This window comes from Penicillium crustosum (assembly GCF_028827405.1).
Source record: "Penicillium crustosum strain IBT 35664 chromosome Unknown utg000003l_segment0_segment0, whole genome shotgun sequence".
NCBI lineage: Eukaryota > Fungi > Ascomycota > Eurotiomycetes > Eurotiales > Aspergillaceae > Penicillium > Penicillium crustosum.
Window position 1 is genome coordinate 284,771 of NW_026623124.1, and position 24,881 is coordinate 309,651.

A 24,881-nucleotide genomic window follows, 5' to 3' on the forward strand; every position below is an offset into this window, starting at 1 on the left:
CCTGCTTCGCAGGAAACCGTTCCCCATGCCACCTCCCGGGCCACGCTTACCCCCCGACATATTCGTTGACGAAGAGATCTCACCAGTATACGATTCCAAGTACTTCTACCCAGTGAGACCTGGAGATGTACTCGCCGATCGTTACCAAACCTTGATCAAAGTTGGTTGGGGCGTGTCTTCAACAGTGTGGCTCGCACATGATTTGCAAGGGTAGTCTTCGATGATTCCTTCAATCCAAAGCTCTTTGTCTTTTCTCTGACAAATATACAGACATATCGACACGCTCGAGAACATCGTGGCGTTGAAAATTGCCAATAATAATGCGAGCTCCGCTAGTCATGAGCGCGATGTTGAAGAGCATATTTCCACAGCAGACCCATCACATCGCGGTCGCTCACATATCCGAACATTACTAGACTCCTTCGAAATTAGAGGCCCAGAAGGTTCTCATTGGTGTCTTGTGTATCCGCCTATGAGGGAGCCACTGTCGATGTATCAGAGGCGCTTTGAAGGCAGAAAGATGCCACTGCCTCTCATCAAAACACACATTCGTACTCTTCTTACGGGGCTTGACTATCTGCACAAAGAATGCAGGACAGTTCATACAGGTATGTTTATCTTCGGCCTTCCTTCCTATCAGCAATACTGAACCAAGATGGTTACCTAGATCTAAAACTTGAGAACATTATGGTGTCATTCGAGGATCCAACCGTGCTTGCTGATTTCATAGATTCTCAGCTTGAAACACCAATGGCTTTCAAGATTGATTCAACGGGACGACCAGTGTACCAGTCCCATAATAACTTCGGGCCGCTCAAAAGCCCGAGAAGTATACCCCAGCTTGTCGACTTTGGCTTGGCAACCAGACTGGAAGAAGACGACGACTGGGGCGTTTGGCCTATTCAGCCAGATCACTATCGGGCGCCAGAGGTGATTTTGGGTAACGGGTGGCAAATGTCCGTGGATATTTGGAATCTTGGTGTTCTAGTACGTCCTATCATTCTCCAGAGTTGTTGCATCTAGTAATGCCAGACCAGTTGTGGGATATGATCGAAGGAAAAGAGCTATTTCGGCATATTCATGATCAAGATGGTCGCTACGATGCTAAACTACACATCGCTGAAATGATCGCCTTACTCGGCCCACCCCCTCCAGAAATCATACAAAGGTATCAATGCATGCGAGAGTACTCGTGGCCGGAACATGTCAGACGAGAAGACGGCAGAGTATGCGAGACTGTGGAGGAGTACTTCTGTGGGCCATTCTTTGACAGTAATGGTATTACTGTGTTTCCGGTCTCGAACGAATTATTCTCAGACTCACGAAATATCTTAGGTTGCTTCCTCTACGAGGATCTTATCCCCGATCGCAAACTAGACGCCACAGCCTCCTTCCTTGGGGAAGAGGAGAGGGGAGCGTTTCTGGATTTGGCCAAGGGAATGCTTGTCTGACATCCAGATGCGAGAAAGACGGCAGGCGAACTGGCGGGGCATTCTTTTCTTCAACCGAACGAAACAAGCGCTTAATTCCTGTGGGGGTTTACAAGCGAAATGACTCGACTTCGTGGCCGATCCCAGTTCGGCGAGACCATGAGGGGCGTGTTCTAAAAATTGCTAGCCATGCTTGTGGTATATATAATTGTGTTTTCTTTCTCCTATAGTCTTAGGCCCTAAACAGCGAAGCTTGGTTCTTGTTAGTACACATAATAAATGGCCACGTATTGAAATATAGGTGCCAAGAGGGAGTGAAATCAATGTGCTTTACTTTTTGGATATTTCCCCCACATGTGTGTAGCTAGAATATAGGTGAAACAACTTTCTTCGCACTCCCACGCTGGTGTAAAGCCATGAGAGAGAAAGGATATAATCCCCGCCCTGGCTTGGAGGGGTAGATGCCCGGGCAATATTCCCACTTCGGGACATTCTTATTAGGGTTGTGATGTTCATTCCAAAGTGGATTACCCCGCGATATCTCCCCCGCAATTTACAGGGGGATTCTCATCGAATGGGCCTTTCTCATTGCCCATCCACGTGGATCATGGCCAGCTGCGGTGAATATAACCCGATTCGTGATGTCTTCATAGATCCAAGTTGCGCACTTTTGCCCGAGATCCATGTTCCATACTGAGAATTAGACATAATCATTGCCACTTTGGGTTCAAAAGCCTATGTCATGGCCATGATTCCCCAATTTCCACTTGACATGCTTAGTACGTGTAATATAAAAGCAGGGTGCTCCCTCTGTGCATAATTGAACCCCCTCACAATATCCACAAGCCTGTCTTTGACCATGGCGACTTTCCCACTCAATATCCCACCGGAGCTCTTGCAAGAGCTCTCAAAATACACCACACCTACAGGACTAGCCGATTATGCTGCCCTGGCCCTGCTAGGTGGAATTGGAGCCACATACCTTTCAAAAGGGCGATTATGGGACAAACCGGATCCATTACACCATCTCTGGTACGAACGACCTCAGCTAAAGAATGGTGGACAAGCTAGCTCAGCCAACAAGGAGACACGCAACATCGCACAGAAACTAGAAGAGACAGGCAAGAATATAGTGGTATTCTGGGGGTCTCAATCCGGCACAGCAGAGGGTTTTGCCCACCGTCTGGCCAGGGAGATCTCCATTCGCTGGGGTCAAGAAGCTATGACTGCTGACCTCTCCGACTATGACCCGATCACCATCAGTGAAATCCCCAACGCCAAGTTGGCTATTTTTATTGTTTCTACATACGGTGAAGGAGACCCTAGTGACAACACAGCGGAATTTTGGAGCTGGATCTCCAAAGCCACCGAGGTCTCGCTATCCAACTTGCGATATGCTGCCTTCGGTTTGGGAAACACCAACTACAAGTTTTACAACAGAGTTGTCGATGTTATAGTTGAAGGTTTGGACAAGTTCGGTGCACAAACCCTTCTTCCTGTTGGGAAGGCAAATGATGCAGAGGGGGCAACGGAGGAAGACTTCATGTCATGGAAAGAGGATCTTTTCACAATCTTCAAAGACAAGTTGGGATTCCAAGAGGCCGAAGCCAAATACATCCCGAGCTTGAAAGTCGAGGAAGACGAATCTCTTGAGCCTATCGATCTGCATCATGGCGAACCCAACAACCGTGTTGAGGCTCCAAAGGCAGCAGCCCAATCCTCAGCCATCCGTACTTTAAGCGTTTCAGACTCTAGGGAACTCTTCACTTCGTCCAACCGCCACTGCCTTCACATGGACATCGACCTAACCAGTCAGCCAGAGCTAGGGTACAAGACTGGAGATCACCTTGCTATCTGGCCCGGAAACCCGGATATTGAAGTTGAACGACTACTCGATGTTCTGGGGATCTCCTCGCGCCGCGATATTCCACTTGGTATCAAGGCACTTGACTCGGCAACCAAAATCACAATTCCAACCCCGACCAGCTCCATCGCCATTTTCCGCTACTACCTCGAGATCTGCGCCCCCGTCAACCGCGATACCGTTCGCGATCTGGCACAATTCGCACCCACCCCGGAAGCAAAGGCCTATCTTCTCGCGCTCGGCCAAGACAAGGACGCATATGCCAAATTTATCAGCCAAACATATATCAACCTCGGCCGACTGTTGCAACTGGCTTGCCCCGACAGACCTTGGGATAATCTTCCACTCTCATACCTTGTCGAAACACTACCTCACATCCGACCGCGATTCTATTCCATCTCATCCAGCAGCGTGGTCTCACCCCGCAAACCTTCCATCACAGCGATCGTATCAACAACCCCCCTCCCAGAGAACCCCAACGAGCTCATCCACGGTGTAACATCCAATTACCTTCTCGCCATCTCCCAGCAAGCCTGCTCCCAGTCCCATCCCAGTGGAATCACCTACCACCTAAACGGCCCCAGTGACGCACTCCAAGGCGGCAAAGTCTTTGCTCATATCCGCCGAAGCAAATTCAAACTCCCAGCTCTGGGAAAGACGCCATTGGTCATGGTTGGTGCCGGAACAGGGATTGCGCCTTTCCGGGCATTCTTATCAGAGCGGTGTCAACTTTTGAAGATCGGCAAGGAGGTTGGTGAAATGATTCTGTTCTTTGGATGTCGGAACCCGAATGAAGATTACATCTATCGCGAGGAATTGGAAGAAATGCAAACAGTGTTGGGGGATCGGTTGCGTATTGTGACTGCCTTCTCTCGATTGGAGGGGACGCCTCGTCGGTATGTCCAGGACCGGGTTGCTGAGTTCGGGGAAGATGTGATTCGAATTATCGATGAGGGTGGTAATATCTATGTCTGTGGACGTGCTGGTATGGCTCGTGAAGTTGAGAAGGTTGTTGGGCAGAGTATGAAGGGTGCTAAGGGGTGGAGTGATGATGAGGTGAATGGTTGGAGTAAGACGATTAAGAAGAAGAATAAGTGGCAGGAGGATGTTTGGGGATAGGGTTTACATGAAGACTGCTTATATTAGTGAACATAATTACAGTTACCTTTTCTAACGATGTGAAATCCTGAGTACATGTATACAGGTGACTAGCTCTACAATTGAAGTGGAGTGAGTAAACACCCCTAATGTATTCCGTGGGACTTGTAAGTGACTATAATGCCCAAACGCTTAGCCACTTGTCAAAGAACACACACGAGAAAGCCCCGTTTGATTTGGGCGTGGATCTGCATGGGCCTCAACAATGTTGATGTCTCATGCATAGGCACCCGGGTTGCTAAGAGACCCTCCCCCTATGCTATCGCATGGGGGCTACGGCGAGGAGTTGAGTGGGAGAGGGTTGGAGGGAGAAGAGAAGAAGAAGAGGAAGAAAGGTGGGAGAGGGCCTTTTATATGACCACACCCCAGGTTCCTTCCTAAAATGAACATTCTCCAACGCACCTTCCGGGATAGTCCCATGTCGCATGTCACATGGTACCAACATCCCCTAAGTATATAACCAGACCACCTAGGCCACCTACAAGTAACTCCTTGATTATATCAACTTAAATCAACATCTCATTGGAATCTATATGATCGTCTCGGATAATTCCATTCTCCGCAGCTCCGTAGCTACAACCTGAACAGGTTCGCAAACAGGATCCACTATACATCTCGCGTCCCAAAACATCACAATAATATCCAATAATATATAAATCTCTGGGCCTGCAGTTATTAATTTGACCTGCGTCTAGTCAAAATGACCCCTCATGACCCCAAGCGCGTCGCTAGTATCATGCTCTCAAAGCACTCACTCGACCTCGTCTCATGCACCAAGCTCCAGACCCTATGGGCCGGTTATGGCCAAATATGCGCCATAACAGCGCGAGCCACCACCACCAAAGCAGCCGAACATCTCAGCAAGCTGTATGGGGTAGAACCAGGCATTGCGGGGACGACATACCCGCTCATCCTAAAGCTCATCTCACCGCCCCAAAAAAGCGGCAGCACTGCCGATGAGGGCCACCTACGAAAAATGCTGAGCTACGAGGTAGAGCAGTACTTCTATAGCGAAGTAGTCCCGCAACTGGGCGACGACATAGCCATTGCAAAATGCGTTGCCTCGACGCGTGACATGGATGACGCGGAAGGCTCGTCGGAACTGAAAGGTCTTATGGCTACCATCATGGTCGATCTGCGTCCTGGATTCCCTGTCGCGGGCGAGAAAAGGGGTGCATTGAATCGCACACAGGTGCGCGCGGCGCTAGACTGGTTAGCTGGGTTCCACAGTCGCTCACGGGGACTGGTGTCAGCTAGTCTTGACGAATATGTTCAACCGCCGCTTGAAGAAAGCAGTAGAAGGCAGAGCGCAGGCAAAGATGTTGGCAACGGGTTGTGGTTGAATGGGGGATATACGTACCTCGCGACACGGGGAAAAGAGTATGCATCTCTTGCGCGGGACACAGACTCGGAGTGGTCAGATGTACTTTGCGGGGTCTCCGGAGGGAGGTCCCTCTCTGTGGCGGAGATGGTTGCATTATTCTTAACACCCTGTGGAAGGGCGATTGAGTCTTATATCCATGGCGATGTCAAGTCGGAGAATCTTTTCACGACGACTAATGGAGACAAGGTGGCGTTCTTTGATTTCCAGTACGTCGGACTCGGTTTGGGAGTCTGTGACCTTGCCAAATTGTTTACCTGCTCGGTCCCTCTGCATATGCTAGTTGATGGCAATGGGAGTTTTTCCGAGCAGCTGTCGATGTGTGATGGTGAGAGGGGACTGCTTGAGCGGTATCGTATGAGTCTCCTCCAGGATGAGGAGTCGGAAGAATCGGAATTATATGAATGGGAAGCATTTAAACGACACTGGGAGACAGCTTTGGTTGACTGGTGTAGATTCCAGGCTTCGTGGGGATTTTGGGGGAATACAGAGTGGCTTGAGGCCCGTGTAAGATCTATCGTGAATGATCAGGAGTGGAGGGATTGGCTGTATCAGAATATCCGGAGTCGGATATAGGATCTCTATTTATAGATTAGAAAATAATAGGCTCTTACTATCACTTCAACTACCTCTTTTAAATAGCGCAAAGATACTAGATCTATGCGTTTTAGTTGTTCAACTGCTTGCATACTAGTCGTTTGTATAACTTCATTCATCGTTTGATGTTGATTCTAGGTATGTCTTGCTGTTTCTTCTCCTTGTTCGTTCAGCCTATCTGTCAATCCCAAACCAGCTGAGTAGAGTATTTAGCCATGCAGGTTTCCCTAGCCTGTTGCTTTTTCCTTTTCTCCTACTTCGTACACGGAGTAGGAAGTTGCTGCGAATTTCATGTATTTTCAACTCGGGTAAAGGAGAGAATGAGAAACTAGCTAGAGAAAATTTCTGACTTGGATACCTTTCTCTTATGGTAGGTAAATGCATTATGTATTTTTCTTCAACTACCTTTGTATTGCATCCCCGTGCGACGTTCACAGGTCAGAACTACGAGTTTTGCTTTAGATATTACATAGCATAGTCTGCTTTATCATATGAGTCTAAGAAGTATAAGCACAAATAATATAAAGTCTCCGTAATTAGTGTATATTTCGTGTGGCTGTTTCCTCTGAATACAGAGGTACATAAGTAGTATGATCAGATTTGTGGAGCTGCCTGAGCCTCACAGCACGATCGACGCCCCAAAAGGGCCATTCCAATTGGTCTATATCATGGTATATGCAAAGAAAATGGGTATATAACTACATCGGCCTCCACGCTTGCACAACTTGGTTGCGCACAAATCCCCACGGCCAGCCGTTTTCCCTTTCCGTTCGGCGAAGGAGATCAATCAGCAAACCTTGTACGACATGGTCTTCGACCCATAAACCGCCTGTGTTGATATTAGTAAACTCCCCACCATCAAATTCTGAGCAAACCTACAAGCAAAAAGAGCATGGCAGGCCGTTATACGCAGCGAAGGATCGTCGTCGGCAGATATAGCGATTCCGAACATATAATTAAGCGTTTCGGCGAGATCATTCTGTCGGAGTCAGTAGAGAATGAGATGTTTTGTAGAAAAGAAACGGACCCTTAATTTGACGGGCTGCTCTAAATTCAACATGCTCCGATCATAAAACTCGAGTTCGCGAATGAGCATCAGCGATTTAGTGAGACAGATGTGTTGAATGGCAGTAGCTAAACCCAGAATCAGTATATCGCACTCACATATAGGAATATGTCACATACCATGCCACAAGCTCGTATACCAAGCTACAGGGAAAGGCTTCCCATTCCCAGGATCCGGCGGTGAGACATGCAACGGCACGAACGTATCCGGTCGGCCAAGCTCCCACTCCAAAATGCGGTGTCTGAGGGCAGTCTCCCCCGGACTTCCGAGTCTCCCATCATGGCTTCGGCCGGAGATATTATAACAAAAGTCGATAGTCTCGGCTAATAGCCAGATAGCTCGATTTGTCCAGTCTCCGTCGGTCAGGGCAGGTTTAGCGGCCCACCACCGTCGGAGGCGGTCATCAAATGGGGCGAATGTTAACCGAAGGCATTTCTGATAGGTGAGCGCGAATTGAATGTCCTGAATGACGTATGCCCAGAATGAAGCTGACGCTAGTCCACCGGAGATAGCAGAGTCTACGTGGGAGCTGATATACACCGAACCGGCCAAGAGATGGTGTTGTTGATCGTTTGGGGGACTATGGGCTGTTTGGTGGATTAGCCGGGGTAATTCTTTTGCGGTCAAGATTGATGATTGCTTGTCCACGCACAAGAGATTGATTCGAAAAATCGTAGAATAACTGTTGATGAGAGGAGGATGTCGATTCCGATTTCGAACTCGGGCTTGTCGAGGACAGGGAGCATGATTGAGATACAGCGCTCATGGTATCCGTGTGCGACGTCGCCAGCGATGGAGTTTGTTGTTCGGGACAGGTGACATGCTGAGACTGCTAGACATGCATACAATAATAATGGGGATTGAGTCGCGCGCTCGATGACATCTGTCGAGAAGTGTCGTTCAGGGTTGAATGCGTCGAGCTGGGTTGTTAGTTTAGAGGGTGGGGAATTTTGATCAAAGGGTCAACTTACCCACGGTGCTAGGTACTTTTGAAAATGCCGTAATAGAAAGGCTTCGGTGACATTTGATAGCCTCGGCTGGCCGATGGGCGTGTTAGGTGCACGTGGGGAATTCACCGAATTCGATCTTGACCCCAATTGAGATCCTGCGGCATAAGCAGGAATGACGGGGTTCGGAGTTGCCAAAGAAGAATCCATCGTAGATGGAGGTGTCGAATGTTCAGATGATGACCTTGAAGTTGACACCTGCCTTGGCACAGGTATCACATAGTATTCAGCTGCCGTCTGATCTGTTTCATCCTTGAAGTCGACTATGAGAGATTAGTATACAATAAACATACCAAGCGGTCGTTCCACGTACAGTCGGAAGATGTTTCAACCCAAACCTGGTCATCCGGGAAAGCAAGATCACTCTCGCCATATCTCGGGGGCCCCTTTCCACGCAGGGACGGGTTTTGGCCATGTCGGAAAGAGACCTCTTCAGATTTGCCGGGGGCCGGCACACATTCGCGGCCAGAGCGTTGACAGCGGAGACATTTCGAGCCGGATTTATCACCTATTTCTGTTAGTGCGGAAGTGAAAAGATATTTTACAATCCATCGACGTACATTTCAGATGGCGCAGACGACATGTGAGGCTGAAAAGGCGGATTAGTCGAGTGTGTCAAATATATGGAAACGAATCCAAAAAAATAAAATAGAACTAACCATCCCCTCATTACGCAGTCAAAAGTACAATCGGAAACAAGGAAACCTTCCAGAAAGCATATTCAGAATGCCCGAGGATATGTAGATAGGTAAATAAGCCAAGTTACTCAAGTCCGACTATTAAACTCATCCATGTCGATGACCAAACGCCCATACAGAGTCGGAGATGGGGTGGGTACAGAAATAAATTGGCAGATCACTAACGGATTGCGTATCTTTGTTGGGGTATATATCCAGCGGGTACTCCGTACTCCGTACGTGGGTTTAGTTGGAGATTAGTTCGAGAAGAAGAAGAGCTAACAGTGGTTGAAATGTAGAATAGCGGGTTTCAAATGTACTGGAAATTAGCTCAAAATCTCATAAGGATAACCCGAATTGGAAAACGTTCAGTACCCTAGCTCAACACAGGTCCAAAAAAATCTCCAATTTCCACTACACCAGAGTCTAGGCAGACCTCTGCCGGTTCTGGTTGGATGAACGGCTCCCCCACATATCCCACTAAAAGGTTTGATCGAAAGGTTCTGATCGGTTACCTAACCAGGAAGATCCTGGGACATGTCACTCCTATGGGAGTCCCGGCTTGTATCGGGTTCTCGGCATGGGAACTTCGCCGATGTGTGCCAAGTTTAGTTTCTTGTATCATGGCCGAGACCCCCTTTTTCCTTTTTTGCCATAGTCTGCACTTATCTCTGCGACGTAAAAAGGGGTCTACATGTTTTAAGGAGATTCCTAGTTCACTCCCTGGTTCAGATGAGGATTGTCGGCCAATAGAACGAAATTGGGAACGGGATGGTCTCCATCCACACCGGGAGGATTGGCATATATTGGTATATATCCGGTTTGTCAGCTCAACTTAAAAAAAGACGTGAAAAGGCGTTCAACAAGCTTCGGAACGAAATTAGGGACGGAATTAGCGTTGAAGTTATTCGAATTTTGGGCTTTTCATTTGCCGATTGGTCTCACCGGGCTTGGGTCAGGCACCCGTGAGAAGAAAAAAAAAAGGTTGCTCGGTCCCCCAGTGAGCCACATGGTCACATTGATCTTTCACAGGGGACTTTTGTTTATAATTTACCCCGTGACCATTGTACTGGCAATATACCTAGGTACACCCGGATTGGCTTGATAATCTGGCCTTGTGGGTCAGCTTTTGCCGATGAAAATGAGATTTGGCTTTTTGTTTAATTTTAAAATCCAAACCCGTGGAAAAACTGAAAGAAAGTACTCCAGACTAGTCGAACCCTGTCGATCTTGGTACTTCCCCGAAGTTGTACTCCGTAGGATGCCGAAGAGGCGAGACAAGTCCCGATGTTATAAAGTTAAAAACCCGGCAGGTCCAAACGCTAAACAATGGCGATTTGCATCTGGATATGTGGGGGGTGAGGTACTTTTCGTTATCAGCTGCCTCTTTAGGCCAAATGCTCCGGGGGAACGAAAAACCGAGTGGATTATTCATCATTTAATCAGCAACGTTTCACTCCATGGTTGCAGCGAAGAAGGAGAAAAGAAGAAAAGAACCTTGGAAGAATAAATTGTGGGGAAATGGGAGAAGAGAGAAGAAGAGCTAGTGAGAGAGGAGAGAAACGGAGAGGGAGGAAGAGGTTGTGATATGGATGCCTGACGATGCCTGAAATTAAGACATATGGCGGCCTTGAACATGAGGCACCCATGCATATCGTGAAGCTCTTCCAACTTCCCAGTTCCTTATCTTGGGGGATCCTTGCGGACCTCGTAGCTCCTGGAGAGCTTAGAACTACACAGCTCTACTTATTACTATCGTGAAACCCAATTTCCAATATCCAAATTATAATGCTATAATCATGTCCTTAAACCGCATCTCCTTCCTTGAAGGATGGGAGCGCAACCCCGCAGCCTTTCTCAGTCACCCCGAATCGGAGGATTCGGATCCAGACTCTTACCAAGATCTGCCCGAGGGGTCCATGTCGTCGTCATTTCCCTCCACATACAGCAGACTGAATTTCAACCCGTATGCGGGGCCAGGCTGGAACGAAAGCCCAGAGGATCCACATGACAATCAATCATCGTTTTTCGGCCCCTCGTTTCTAGGTCTCTCACCGACGACCACCCGTGAAGGACGTGCGGGTTCGTGTTCAGAACAGGGACTGGGATCCGCGGAGCGGACTGTGCACGAGGATCCAGGGACACCCGTTGCTCGGACGCCTTGGGCGGATACTACTGGCGCTTATGAAGTAAGCGCTGCTAGGAGGATTGGTAGGTTGATGGAACCCAAATTATACTTCCTTTTTTTTATATACAGGAATATGCTAACTTGTAAAAGCCCAGGTTTGCACAGCCGTTATATACTGCTTTCTAGCTGCTGGAGTCGTTTTCGGATTTGCAGCTCTCAAACCCGTCCTTATTCGAGAGAAAGTATATCGCAACCTCTGCTCCCAGGCGGAGCTTGAGGAAGATGTCGATGTGTGCTATGGGCAAGAGATTCGGTATGCTTTTTTTTTTACCCTGGTTCAAGCACTCTCATACTTGCATACTTACACGTAACAGGCTGAACTTGATGTTCACTATCGCCGCTGTAGTAACCAATGTCTCAGCCCTACCCGTAGGAACCATCCTAGACGCCTATGGACCGCGAGTCAGTGGAGTCATTGGCAGTATCTGTCTCGCCATAGGCGCAGCACTCTTTGGGGCGGCTAGCAAGCTTCCATTCGATGGATACATCCCGGGTTACCTATTCCTTGCATTGGGTGGACCATTTGTATTCATTCCATCCTTCCATCTATCAAATACCTTCCCCACACGATCCGGCCTGATTCTATCAATGCTGACAGGTGCCTTCGATGCCTCAAGTGCTTTATTCCTGCTTTTCAGGCTGTTAAGTGAACATACACATGGTCTGGTATCAATCAACAATTTCTTCGCGGTGTACCTCATCGTACCGGTATTCATCATCGCAGCACAGATATTCATAATGCCACAAACATCATACAAAACCGCCGGCGAGCTCGTGCAACAAGCCGAAGAGCAGGTCTCAGACGAGATGCACGATCGCATAGACGACACCGCCAATGACCGCAGCGAGAGCGAGCGCCAGCGCATGAACAGACGACTCCGTCGTCAAAGTATCGTCAGCCACATCCAAGATCTACTAGAAGATGGCACATCATCCGTGATGTCCGGCAACACGATCAACAACGCCGTCTTCCACACCAGCATCGACACCTCGCTCGATATGAATACTCCAACCAGGGGAACCAATGGTACTACAACACCGCACTCCCACACGCACCAACAACAACAACCAACCACTCCCAACCCCACACCAGGTGGAATCTGGGGCGTTCTCCACGGCCACAGCGCACTGAACCAACTCCGCACGCCATGGTTCGCTCTAATAACAGCCTTCACTGTTCTAATGATGCTCCGAATAAACTACTTCGTCGCAACACTTCGATCACAATACACCTACCTACTCTCCGCAGACGAAGCCGCACAAATAAACACAATATTCGACATCCTCCTACCCGTCGGCGGACTGATCTCGGTGCCATTCATCGGTACATTCCTAGACATATTCCAGACACGAACTGTACTATTTATCCTGGTGGTGTTAGCAACTACCATTGGCGTACTGGGTTGTATACCACATCCGACCGCGGCATATGGGAATATCATTCTCTTCGTGTTGTACCGACCGTTCTATTACACGGCTGTTTCAGACTACGCGGCTAAGGTGTTTGGATTTGCGACGTTTGGGAAGGTGTACGGGCTTATTATTTGTCTTGCTGGTGTTGGGAATTTTGCACAGGCGGGACTTGATGCGCTTACCTTAAGGGTTTGGAAGGGGGATCCTGTTCCTGTTAATTTTGGGCTTACGATTCTAGTTGCTGTGGTTGGAGGTGGGCTTGTTGGGTTTGTTGCTTATCAGACGAGTGTTTTGGAAGGTAAGAGGAGGGATGGCGTTGATCAGGGCCAGGCTGTTAGAGAGAGGGAGCCGTTGTTGGGGAATGAAGAAGCTCGGAGAGGGTATGGGGCTTAGGGGTATGGGGTTGGGGTTTATATGATACGGCGAGTACATATTTTTAGTGGTTGTGATTTGCTTGCATTGAGTATATAATGGTGAACGGAACATTAATACTAGTGTGATTGAATATGAGAATGGTACATTGTATGCGTATCCATCCCTACAGCTACGACCATGAGGCAGACATAGCAAGGGAGGATGGAATAGCCCAACTTGCAAACGTTGTGAGAAGATTGGAACGTTGTGTATTTTATCTCTAATGGCTTCAATCCAAACAGAGATGTACTATGTACGGATGTATCCCAAACATCCAAAGGCAACAAGACATGAGAAAGCCATATCCTGTGCTAGGGGGATATTATAATCCAAATGCAGACCCAAAAGTAGATGCATTATATCCAGTGTAATCCAAAGAAAAAAAAAAAAAACCCTGCCCAGGTGTGTCTGGGGTCAGGTGATGGGTGTTCGGGTTTCACAGCACGGCGAGTTAAGGCATGTATATGCAAAACTTTTATATATCCGGCGTGGTCCAAAGCACCGGCGAGTATATCTATGTATGCCCCCATGTCCAAGTTCCAGAATGTGGCTGGTGACTGAGATGGTATATGTCCCAGGAAAAGAAAACCGAGGATGATAACGATAGTGAGGATGAGAAGGGAAGGATGGTGGTAGAGGGGAGGTAAGGAAGCTGGACTGTGTCATTACAGCTGAGGGTAGATCCAGAGAGGAAGCGGGTGATGCGCGCTTCTGGGGGTTCGGAGAGTTTCCCAATGTTGGAATTGGGGCTCATTGGATGGCGTAGCTATACCTGCCTGCGTTCTCTTGCCAGAGAGCCTCCCCAGCAGCATCGCAGGCAGCATCGTACCATAACATAGAACCAAGGACTGATTTGACATTGGCCCATGAATTCAGACCAGTCTTGCGGGCAGTATCTCCTAGAGCAGATGCGAACCAGGCGCGTTCAGGGGTATCGTTCGCTGCGATACCGCCAAGGGTCAAGATCCAAATTAGAGGGCAACGCGTGGATGATGAAGTCCACAAGCCTGTGGAGGAGGGTTGGAGGAGAACGGATTGGATACGGCGGGCTAGCGTATTCAGGGGTGTGTTCTGTGCGGGGATTGGGAAGAGGACGCCAACCCCGAAGATTAGCGCCGCTAGACGACAGGCTTCATAGGTGGCGGCGTGTGTTGGATGGGAGAAGAAGGTGTGGAGCTCTGAGGCTGGAGCGAGACAGAGGAGAGTATGTTGGGTCAGATTGCGCTGGTCGACGAGCAAGGAGACATCATGCGTGACATTCGGGCTCGCTTTGATGATGCCAATATAAGTGTGCACCGCCTGGAAAGCTTCTGCCATTTGGCGGGTAGCACCGATTGCCTGCAAACGGGCGAATCCCTGGTCAACGTCTGATGGGCCGAAGCCGAGCAGTTCTTGGATGGATAAGCCTAATCGGTAATCGGCAAGGGGCCAGAAATCAAAGCACGGGTGGACACAGAGGACGCTGCAACTCATGATATCCGAGCTGTGGGTGGTCAGTATGGACAGTCAATACAAAAAAAAAAAAAAACAAACAAACAAACAAAAAGATCCGAGACATACAAGGAAATTGTCGCGGCCAGACCATCTGTGTGAATGTTTGCCAAACCCCCGCGCAGTTTGACCATCTGCAATAATCCTTTGATGTGAATCATATTGGGCGGCAGACATCCATAGACATCGATCCATTGTAGTCGTGGGAAAGGCGGATTAAATGGTGTTCTGCGATGCTGGTGCACCGATTCCTCATCGGCCTGATGATGAGCCATGCAAATGACACTGAGGAGAACAGCATCACTGGCCGCGCGGTCGGGATCGTGAACAGCCTCGTTGATCAGCTTGATGGATTCTATTTCACATAGCACCAGCGCACGACGTTCCTTCGGCCCAAATACCGTGCCGGGTACCCAGTTATTCTGCCATTGTACACGGAGGTGACACAGCGAACCAAACATGAATGCCGTAAACAAAGCCGGGTCCGCCATGGACAGATCGAACCACTTATTCGCCGTAGCTCTGACGTTCCGTGGACGCGGAGCAAGTCCCGGCCACACCACACCTGTGAGATAGCGCTCCGATAAATTAATTATCTCTGGCTCGAAGCTCGCCGGAGCGGGGTATGTGGCGAACGGGTCAAGGACTCCAGAGACATTGCGTTCAAGCCGCTCAGGAGAAGAGCGATCATTGAACCGGATGACCGCGAGGGCCTGGGAGAACTCGGACATGGTACTCGCATCGTCGCTGCTACTGCTATCACTGCTATCACTGGCCTGCGACGGCGGGAACGGCGAGTCTCGGTATGCAGCCTGGCTGGAGCGGGAGTCGGTCGCAAAGACGAAGCTTTGACCGGGATTGTTCCCACGATGAGCGCCTGAGGGACACGAGACGATGCTGAATGAGGAGAGACTGGCACGGGTGCGGTCAATGGTGGGTAAGGGGGAACAGCGCTGCGGACAGGTTGGGCGCGTAGATTGGATGATTCGCCGGTGGATCGGTCCTTTGTTTGATCTGAAATCCAGCGTCCAACGTGCGCACGCACCTGACGCTGGGCTTTCAATCGTTCGGTCTCGGAGGCAGGTCTGGCATTGACGAAATGGATACTGTCCTTCTTGGAGGCAGACTGTCTCTTTCTTGATGCCATCTCAGATCATATCACCGGCTCGGTAAGCGGTGAGAGATGTATGTGATAGCTAGAACCTGCATGATCTTTTCAGAAGAGAGGTTTATAATCGAGTTTTAAACAAGATATTGGGAATGGATATTGATATTGGCAAGCCCTGATATGGATAATCCCATTTCTGACGTTGATATTCTTCTTCTTCTTTTTTTTTTTTTGACAGCTCTGAAGGTGTTGCAGTGGGGAAAAAAAGGGTAAAGAAGGAAGAAGCTCGGAACCCCCCGTGACCGCAGATCATTCGTACTTTGATACTCCGTTTTAATTCTTCTCTATTATTTCTACTATTTCTACTATCATTACTATTATTTTGTGTATTTATTCCATTAATTGGCTTTTATTTCATTCAAATCCTCCACGTATCACTATTACGTGCATTTCTGGCCTAGTGGAGTCTGCAGTGGACTAGTAGTGAGTGCGATGCACGTACAATTGCACCGACTATTCGGAAGATGAGATCAAGGAGTAGAATAGACTCAACTCATCGAAACTTTCAACCCTTCTGGCCTTCTTAAGGTTCCAGGAAAAGAGCTTTGTATGGCCGTTGAATACGATAGCATAAATATGTGTAGTAAGAGTATCAACCTCATAGGGAGGGGGGTTTGCTCCAATATTCTTGCATGGGCTAGACCGAGTAATATCCCCTCATTCCCCGGGAAATCCCAGTATCGTGGACACATAATGGCTAGTCCCAGAGGAAATAATCCAGAACGCCAGACTATTACACACATCTTGTATTACAAGACTGTCAGTCCCCGTTAAAATTTTATCACCGGACATGAAACCGCCTGAGCTTGGCAGATGAAGCCTGACAATACCATTCCACTATTATATGTCAACGGCCTTTAACCTTTCCTGATGGGGCCTCTGCGAAAATAAGAAAAAAAAGTGGTTCTGATAGGTGGAGCCCCGTCGATCGCGAGGGGCAAATTCAGTCGATGAAATTGATATACTCCGTATTTGCTCCGTAGTTAGTAGTTTAGAGGCATACTATTAGAGACATACTATATTTGTATTGTTATAATTAGCCTCTTTATGCAACTAATCTTCAGTCTTTGAACCCCTCCCTCATTTCCTTTCAGAGCTAGGTTCTCTCTCTAATGCAAGCTAACCAGAACATGAGACAATACGGAGTATGCGCATCTCGCCTGTGTCCACGGAGTAGGCAACGACCTAATTATCTACACGGACCATAAGTTAGCCCCGTCCCCCGAGAACCTCACCCTGACATGATGGATACATGAAATGTACAGGGGGGTTAGGGTTAGCGCTGACAGGTCTGCATGGACCAAGACAAAGAGTGACAGGTTCACTGGGTATTGACCGATCGCGAGATTTTTTTTTTAATTGACCATAACATTTCTTAATATTTATATGTATGGAGTAGTTAGTACGTAATAAAGAGTATATTAGGTCGATGTTAAGAATGGGAAATAAATCGACTCAGTCGAGTCCAGACAAAGTGGTTTCTGCGGATAGACAAGAAACTCGTAAAACCTGCAGGTCGGCAGAACCCCGAGAGTAATCCCCCCACATGCGGATCACTCCCTAGGTTAGTTATAGCCCATATCATAGGTTACACTATTACACTACATTTAGCCCATGACAGGAGGAGTTAGAGGAGGAAAACAAAAAAAAAAAAAAAAACGGGTTTTGAATCAGAGAGAACCTGAATTTCATTGTCTCAATCTTGACTTAGGAATCCAATCAATCCTATCAGCATATGCAACTATACCAAATAAGATCTAGCTACATATGTCTGCACGCATATACTAACGGGTAATGGAGGGGTACCAAATAATCCGGAAGAACTCCCTGTCGAATCAACGCAATCCGGGCTAGTCCGGCTTAATCAATTTCCAAGAGGGTATACCGACAGCTCTCACCGGATTGCGGATCGTTATACTGCTCAAGTGCCTTCTCCACAACGGCCATGTAGCCAAGTACGTGCTCCTCCTGCCATCGGCGACCGACGATCTGGACGGCGGTTGGGAGACCAGCCATCTTAGCCGAGTCATAGTGTTTCCACGCACCGCGAGCAATGCCATGGTCACAGCCTAGACGCTTGAGGGCGGTTTTATAAGGTGCAGCGAGAGCATCGCGGATGGGATCTACGTGACCGACGGGGAGAACCCCAGCGGAGTAATCGAGCAAGTTCCACAGGAAGGTGTAACCGCACGAGGAGACGGCATCGTGCATGGCCTTGTGCGGGAGAGCCGGGGTAGCGTTGACGGGGCACAGGATGAAATCGAATTGCTGGGGTTCGGCGTCCCACCACTTATGCCAGACAGCACGGAAGGCTTCGCGCTGAGCGGTTAGGGTCCACAGCTGGGCGGACGACTTGGGACCGAAGTCACGGATGAGAGTGGCGGAGACCTTGTCGCGGCGGATATAGCGCACGTAGAGGTAGTAGAGGTAGCGGAGGGGGCGGGGGAGGTGGGCGATGCGGGAGAGTTGGATGGCGCCTGGGTCGGAGGGTTCAAAGCTCTTGAGGTTGGCGTTGAAGTGGTGGCAGCCATCTGAGTTGAGGAGTTGTGAGGCGAGGTTTAGGCCGGTGAAGGGGTCTGCGTTGGGTGGGGTGGTGATTTCTGAGACGGTGTGGCCGGCCTCAGTGAGGGCGGCTACTGTTTTTGCGATGGCGCGCTCGATGGCTGGAGTTGGGGGGACGACACCTAGGGATTTTGTAAGTAACTGACGTTCATTGTCAAGATGAAGTGATTAACACATACCATCGGAGGTCATCAGACCAACGCGAAGAGGCTTGTTTTGAGCTTCGGACTCCACCTCACTGCGCCAGGCAATGGGGTGCACTGTGTGCTCATACTTCCAGGGCTCCATGCGGATAATTGCACGAGTGAAATATGTCAGATCATTCAAGGTGCGGGCCATAGGGCTAAATACACTAGGAACACCTTCCTGTCCGGGCATGCTGGTGTTCACGCCGCCCTTGGGCCAGCGGCCAGTGCTGCATCGGAGTGAATAGATACCACTCCAGGCGGCGGGCACGCGCACCGAGCCGGCAACATCAGATCCAATACCAATACGGCCACCCTGCGCTAGCAATGCTGCCTCTCCACCAGTTGAGCCACCGGGCGAGTATGCTGGGACATGCGGGTTGCGGCATTGACCCCAGAGGCCGTTATCGGACTCAAAGGAGAGCAGTGTGATTGGCAGCGCAGTCTTAGCATATGGAACAGCACCTGTGAAAATCAGTACGCAGCCCAGCTATTGAAAAATTGTCTGCGGGATCACGGTCTTACCAGCGTCTTTCAAGAGCTTCACCATCGGACCATCTTCCAAGATAGGATTTCCAGCCAGAGCAGCATACCCAACACTAGCATCGAATCCCTTGACATGAATAGAATCCTTCAAAGAGACCGGAATGCCAGCCAGTGGACCCTTCAGGTTGATTTCTGACTCCAGCCACGACTCAGCCTCGGGTAGCATCAGCTCGGTAATGCAATTCGTCCGCTCCTGAGCCCTCTTAGCTACCTTTCCATAGGTGCGGAGGACATCGAGTGGGGAGACAGCCGAATCTTGCACATCGTGAACAAGCTCCTCAATAGGCTGGTCAATGATCTTTCGGTCCTGGTCGGCGATGCGAAGGTGATAGGGATGCGGAAGACCTGTAAAGCGGAGTTCTCGTTCGGCTTGTTTTTGGTTGCTGTAGATATTAGCTCTGGATCATGTGTACACGAGGGAAATAAAGACAAGCTTACCGTATGCGCCGATAGGCAAAGTAGTCGAATGGAGGAAGCATAATGGCGGTGTGTGTACAGGAAGACAAGGGGAAGGGAAGTCGGGGTTCTTATACGATGCGGGGAATTGGAGAAGTGGGGAATGCGATAGGACCCGGCTAGACGGGTAGCACCGAGGTTAGCCGTGGATACACGGCCTTTTCTTTATTATGGCTATATTTGTGTATATAAGCTATGGTAGATATACTTTGTATTTGATCTGGTGTCTGCTTTTGTGTTCGAAATAATCAAAACGTTGAACAAAATCACTAAATGCCGACAAGTACAACACTGGCGGGGATTTGTCCGCAGGAGAGATAAGAGGCCATACCCCCAGACACGCTATGCCTGTTACGGCAAGTGTATGCGCTAGACAGAGCAGGTGAAGTATATCATAGGTCCACGGGCACATCGATAGATAAACGAGGTACGTAGTAGATGAGATAGAGATGTATGATTTTGAATTATCTATTGTATGCAGTTCTATGTAAAAGCTATCTAAGTAAAATGCCAAACGCCGTGTGCAGGCGCGGCGGGTATATCTCCAATGCCATGCAAACTCCAAATAAACGCAAAAATTAGAAATTAAAAACGCCGCCCGTGGAAAAAGCCCGGTTATCAAGGGTCATCCGGACGAGGTTGGAGCCAGTTGTTCTTTGAAAGCCACCATAGAACCACGCCGACAACGATAAGGAGCACAATGCCGAAGAAAATGACAAAGCCCCAGATGATTGATCGTTTGCTCTTTCGTCGTTCGCGGTCAAGCCATGATGCCCTGTAAGGGTGAGTTGAGGTTCATTAAGGATATAGTAGACGAGGGTATCTTACTCATCTTGTTTTGTTTGGGCTCCCTGGACGACTGCTTTGGACTCTTCATCCATGTGGACCGCAGTTGAGAACCGTTTCCAGAAATATGGGTCCCGAACAAGAGCCATGATGAAATTATGTGTTATCAATCCGAGATGGACGCGTTGGTTCCGATGTTGTTGTGTTATGATCGATAGGATGATTCAAGGGATAGTCGCGTGACCGGCTGAGAAGAGAGCAATCGCCGATGTATAAGGATGCAATAGTAAAAACAAGTGGTCTAATAGTAGTCGAGATGTCCAATCGATGAGGAAGTCGGTTTGTTCGGTTGATGTAGCGAGGTGAATAATGGACAGCAATTCACCAGCTGACAGGAGAAACACGTCAACTGTGAGAAAACGGGCTAGGGGTAACAGCTGCACTTATTCTCCTGCTAGATGGGCCTTAGGGATCAAATCCCGCGTGTGGAATTCTACCCGTTGACACATGTACATACTCCCCGAGGACTAAAATACCAAATCAAATCATGATCGGCGGCATGTCCAGTTCTAATTTGTGTGCAAAGCACCCGAAGCTAGGCCATCAACAAGAAGCCAAGGCAGGCAAGTACTGCGAGGTAGGAATGGAGTGCTCGTATTGTTTATTGTTGTGGCTGAATGTCAGTTCAAGGGAAGGATGGCATGTCGATCGCGGAATGTTCGAAACTGAAATGCAAGATTCGTCAGTGATGAAATTGTTCATCGATGGCATTCAAGCAATGGTATTGGTAGATAGGGGGTTTAGGAATGTGGGCCTGAATTTGGTACGGCATTAACTCGGGGTCTGGATCGAAGAGGTTGTTGTGGTAAAGGCCGAAGAAGAGATTATTGTGTCTGATATGACTTCCCGAAGCTGGTCCGCGCGGGTAGCTGATCAAATAAACATTGCGCCGCATGGCAGCTAGACTACATTGCCTGAACAAAATTATATTATAAAGTCGCTGGAATATCTCATGTTGCATAAATCTCGACTGGAACAGAAACCGATATGGATGATCTCCTTCGAGTCTGTCCATGTACTCCATAGAACAAAGTTGCCTTCAGGGCATAGACCCGAGACACTAAACACGAATGGAAGGTTGGTGGATAGCGTCGATGGGTAGGCAGTGAAACGCAAGCCTCGACTGATCCAGTGAAGATCGTGCGGTCCCCTTCTTCCTGAGCATTCCAGTCCAATTTTATTTCGTTGGTCAGTGTCACTGCCACATAATCAGACCAGAATTCTCGCCGTGAACCCCAGGTAGAAATGTCACTCAGATCTGGATAATCTTGCCATGTCTCAACCCCAAAGAAAGTCATTGCCCGCAACTGAAATTCGGCAGCAAGAAGACTTGGTGGCAACTGACCCGAATGAGAAGGGTCAAACCGAAGATCAATCTTCACAGAAGTTGACGCATTTGTATTCTTTGGTTGGAAACTTTCCAACTGGATGGCTGGTGGTTGAGCAGAGCAGGCTGCGAGTTTGCCACGTGAATGTCGCAGCAACCCCGTGGATAATGACTTTTCTGTTCGCTGTCGATAATAGTTATTCTTTTTTGGGACAAGAATTGGGGGATGCTCAGTTCGTGTTGGAAGGATTTGCACGGGATGTGTTGCTTCTTGGATTTTCTTTGGCCTCCTTGCCTTGCTATCTCGCTGCTGCAGCGCAAAGTTGATACTGTAGACTACTTCTGCCATTTTAGGTGACATGTCGTGCATTTTGTCGTACTGTGTGCCACGGTAGCTGAGACTTGCAGGTAGCTGCAGATGTTCTTGTTGGATTTGGTGATTGGCGCATTGGTGTTGACACGCATGGATGGGAAGTTCCTCGGGAACGATGAACTTGAAGGGCATTCGATAACTCCTGCCAGGTCTGAGCGTGTTTGTATCCCAGCAGTAATCGTGAATCGGCAACTCCATGCTTAGGAAGGGTTTCAGGAGCCGATTGGGGGGCAGAGCAATATGTGTATTCATGTTCTCCAGTTCGATTCGTGTCCTGCCTATTTATTGTATTAATATCACGAAAGTAGTGCTACCTCTACTACTCGCGTACCTTTAAGAGTGATGTTTATGTCTTCAATGTTGGTTTCTTGGTGAGGTGTAAAAATGATCTCGCCGTCTATTATGTCGTGGGTTTTGAAAATTGGCGAGTCAGACGAGCTATTAACCACGAATTCCACATTTGAGAACTTCATCATGCAAGGACGTATGCTTATTTAATCTAATCCCTACGACATGAATTACTTAAATACTAATTGTGTTCGACTGTAGTTCGGAGGAGGGGACGGCAAAATATCATTTGCCCGATCGCAAAATGCTTCCATGGTTCCTATGCCAGAAACATATCCACCGAGTCGGCAAATTCACATCTCCCAAAAGAAAAGGACTTGAGCCGAAATTTGATAGGAACCGATCAAATAAACCGGGTGCTCGGCTTGTCTTGATCATTTCAGCAGTTATTATTAGTGAGATCTAATATATATATATATATAGATAGATAGATAGATATATTTAATGATAATTCCACCATCGTTTGCCAATATGTGTACCTACAACGTTTCTTTATATTGCATTTCTACAGTCTATAAATATAAATTTAACCCCCAAGGTATAAAGATAAATTGAAAGCTAATATCCAACAGTCGAATATGAACATATAATAGCGACCTCCTAAAAGCATACGTCAAAATAACTTAGTCAAAATATTGGTGTGGTGTTGGGCTTGCATATACGATCCGTGCACATCACGTAGCGAGGGAAATTACTCTTACCAATGAGGGGCAGCATGTACCCTATCGCATTTCCATCCCTGATGCTTATTACATTGGCCCCATGCAGGCCTGCAGTTCACTGTCGTTTAAGGAAGCCCGATATCATTCGAAGGGGACCGAGCTAAATTGATATAAGTTGTGTTACCCAAAACACTAGACCCTCTGCTGGGATGAAGAATCGTTATCTGAGATGCAGAAACAGGTAAATTTCTTTCCTTTTCTGGGTGCAGTGACACGTAGATCATTCAACCATCATTACGTCAATTCCTCGAAGAAATGCACCAGACTCCGTCCGGGTGGCATGTGACTAATGGACGAAGCAGGAGGCCAAAGGGAGCCATTGATATCCCTACCAATGTAAAAAAAAAACCTGATAAAAGGATGCTGATGATGTTCCAACTGCTTAGATACAGGTTAATCTATACCTATGATTGGTGCATTGGTGCATCTATATAATGTATAGAGTATCATGTGTGGTGTTTTTCATCCCGTTCTATTTGCCAAGGAAACCAAAAGAAAAAGAAAAGAGCCACTTAAAGCAGGAAAGGAACCCTTTCCCTCCTCTCCATACCTGGGTACCTGTATGTATCGAGATCCAATCAATCACACGCGCTTCCGATCCACCAAGGGGGGCACAGAATAGACAATAAGGTTTATGACAGATGTCAGTGGGATGGAAGCATCTAGAATCGAACTAGGATGAATAATGGGGTCAGGGCCTGGTAACCTTGGAAATACCCTACTATGGTTCCCGCTTGAGCGTACAGTCTCACACGAATCGAACCATCATGTCAGAGTAAGTCTAATGCAGTATGGTTGGAAGAGCCTGTCCTCCCCCAATGTCGATCTATCCACCCAAGAGACTAGAACGTGCATAATTCCGGGCTTCCCGTGCCATAAAAGCTAGGTAAGAGGCAATCATGCGACCTGTTAGTTCATACCCGCCGCTACCGTTCAGCAGCCTCGATCTATGGGCAATCAAATGTCAAAGTTTCGGATATATTATCAGTAATCAATGTTATTTGTAAATGACGACCACCACCCACCACTCCATGATGTCTGTGGCAACTGAAAGAAGTGCCCTGCACCTAGCCAGAAGCGCAAAGAAGCAATCCCCCAAATTGAGTTCAAGTTCTAAGTATATATACCGATTAGTTCTCTTTGAACAATAGGAAAAGAGTCAAAGGAAGCGATTAAGACTACATACATTGAGTATTTGAAGATTAAGATCAATATTTCATCATGGATCATGTGGCACAAAGTTTCTCGAGTGATATAGAATACTCCTCTGAATCATTTATCGCGACTCTATTACATGGAAAACCAGAGCATAAACACTTGGATGTTTTAACCGACCTTTTGACGAAAAGTTCCGAAATCGATGAGCGTGTCGCGTCATCCATCAGTGCCGCGTGGGACTGGATATGCCAGAATGATCTTTGGTCTACGAGGTATGAGAGCCTCGGCGACTACCGGAAGGCTATCGGATATACAGAAACGGTAAAACCGATTGTGAAGCGACATAAGAAATCGGAGCTAGCGAAACGATCAAGTATCCAAACAATATTTCGGTACTGGAAAATTCCCTTCGACAAGGCTCTTCCAATTCATACTCGCCCCTTAACTTGGAGCAAACATTTGCTTTCATTGACAGCCTGTTTAAGCAAGCACTTGAATCATTTA

General features: G+C 48.1%; 9 protein-coding genes across 9 annotated transcripts; 4 read left to right on the forward strand and 5 right to left on the reverse strand.

Moving 5' to 3' along the window:
* Positions 1 to 25: 25 nt before the first annotated feature.
* N7487_007177 (uncharacterized protein) lies at positions 26 to 1,451 on the forward strand (the record flags this gene model as incomplete). The annotated part of the gene is made up of 4 exons (XM_056874907.1): positions 26 to 210; positions 271 to 608; positions 668 to 987; positions 1,038 to 1,451. The coding sequence occupies 4 exons, from the start codon at positions 26 to 28 to the stop codon at positions 1,449 to 1,451; spliced, it is 1,257 nt and encodes a 418-aa protein (XP_056727095.1).
* Positions 1,452 to 2,289: 838 nt separating this feature from the next.
* Positions 2,290 to 4,413, forward strand: N7487_007178 (NADPH cytochrome P450 oxidoreductase family protein; the record flags this gene model as incomplete). Its single annotated transcript, XM_056874908.1, has 1 exon — positions 2,290 to 4,413. The coding sequence occupies one exon, from the start codon at positions 2,290 to 2,292 to the stop codon at positions 4,411 to 4,413; it is 2,124 nt and encodes a 707-aa protein (XP_056727096.1).
* Positions 4,414 to 5,152: 739 nt separating this feature from the next.
* N7487_007179 (uncharacterized protein) lies at positions 5,153 to 6,409 on the forward strand (the record flags this gene model as incomplete). Its single annotated transcript, XM_056874909.1, has 1 exon — positions 5,153 to 6,409. The coding sequence occupies one exon, from the start codon at positions 5,153 to 5,155 to the stop codon at positions 6,407 to 6,409; it is 1,257 nt and encodes a 418-aa protein (XP_056727097.1).
* Positions 6,410 to 7,128: 719 nt separating this feature from the next.
* Positions 7,129 to 9,173, reverse strand: N7487_007180 (Zn(II)2Cys6 transcription factor; the record flags this gene model as incomplete). Its single annotated transcript, XM_056874910.1, has 9 exons — positions 7,129 to 7,259; positions 7,310 to 7,409; positions 7,458 to 7,564; positions 7,616 to 8,083; positions 8,149 to 8,416; positions 8,468 to 8,766; positions 8,817 to 9,011; positions 9,064 to 9,092; positions 9,163 to 9,173. 9 exons carry the CDS (start codon positions 9,171 to 9,173, stop codon positions 7,129 to 7,131), a joined length of 1,608 nt encoding a protein of 535 aa, XP_056727098.1.
* Positions 9,174 to 10,979: 1,806 nt separating this feature from the next.
* On the forward strand, positions 10,980 to 13,174 carry N7487_007181 (putative MFS transporter Fmp42; the record flags this gene model as incomplete). Its single annotated transcript, XM_056874911.1, has 3 exons — positions 10,980 to 11,391; positions 11,459 to 11,621; positions 11,683 to 13,174. 3 exons carry the CDS (start codon positions 10,980 to 10,982, stop codon positions 13,172 to 13,174), a joined length of 2,067 nt encoding a protein of 688 aa, XP_056727099.1.
* Positions 13,175 to 13,945: 771 nt separating this feature from the next.
* On the reverse strand, positions 13,946 to 15,833 carry N7487_007182 (uncharacterized protein; the record flags this gene model as incomplete). Its single annotated transcript, XM_056874912.1, has 3 exons — positions 13,946 to 14,678; positions 14,756 to 15,639; positions 15,732 to 15,833. The coding sequence occupies 3 exons, from the start codon at positions 15,831 to 15,833 to the stop codon at positions 13,946 to 13,948; spliced, it is 1,719 nt and encodes a 572-aa protein (XP_056727100.1).
* Positions 15,834 to 17,714: 1,881 nt separating this feature from the next.
* Positions 17,715 to 19,626, reverse strand: N7487_007183 (putative acetamidase; the record flags this gene model as incomplete). The annotated part of the gene is made up of 4 exons (XM_056874913.1): positions 17,715 to 18,538; positions 18,596 to 19,066; positions 19,127 to 19,530; positions 19,586 to 19,626. 4 exons carry the CDS (start codon positions 19,624 to 19,626, stop codon positions 17,715 to 17,717), a joined length of 1,740 nt encoding a protein of 579 aa, XP_056727101.1.
* A 595-nt stretch (positions 19,627 to 20,221) lies between these two features.
* N7487_007184 (uncharacterized protein) lies at positions 20,222 to 20,538 on the reverse strand (the record flags this gene model as incomplete). Its single annotated transcript, XM_056874914.1, has 2 exons — positions 20,222 to 20,378; positions 20,432 to 20,538. 2 exons carry the CDS (start codon positions 20,536 to 20,538, stop codon positions 20,222 to 20,224), a joined length of 264 nt encoding a protein of 87 aa, XP_056727102.1.
* Positions 20,539 to 21,399: 861 nt separating this feature from the next.
* N7487_007185 (uncharacterized protein) lies at positions 21,400 to 22,622 on the reverse strand (the record flags this gene model as incomplete). The annotated part of the gene is made up of 2 exons (XM_056874915.1): positions 21,400 to 22,427; positions 22,481 to 22,622. The coding sequence occupies 2 exons, from the start codon at positions 22,620 to 22,622 to the stop codon at positions 21,400 to 21,402; spliced, it is 1,170 nt and encodes a 389-aa protein (XP_056727103.1).
* Between the last annotated feature and the right edge of the window lie 2,259 nt (positions 22,623 to 24,881).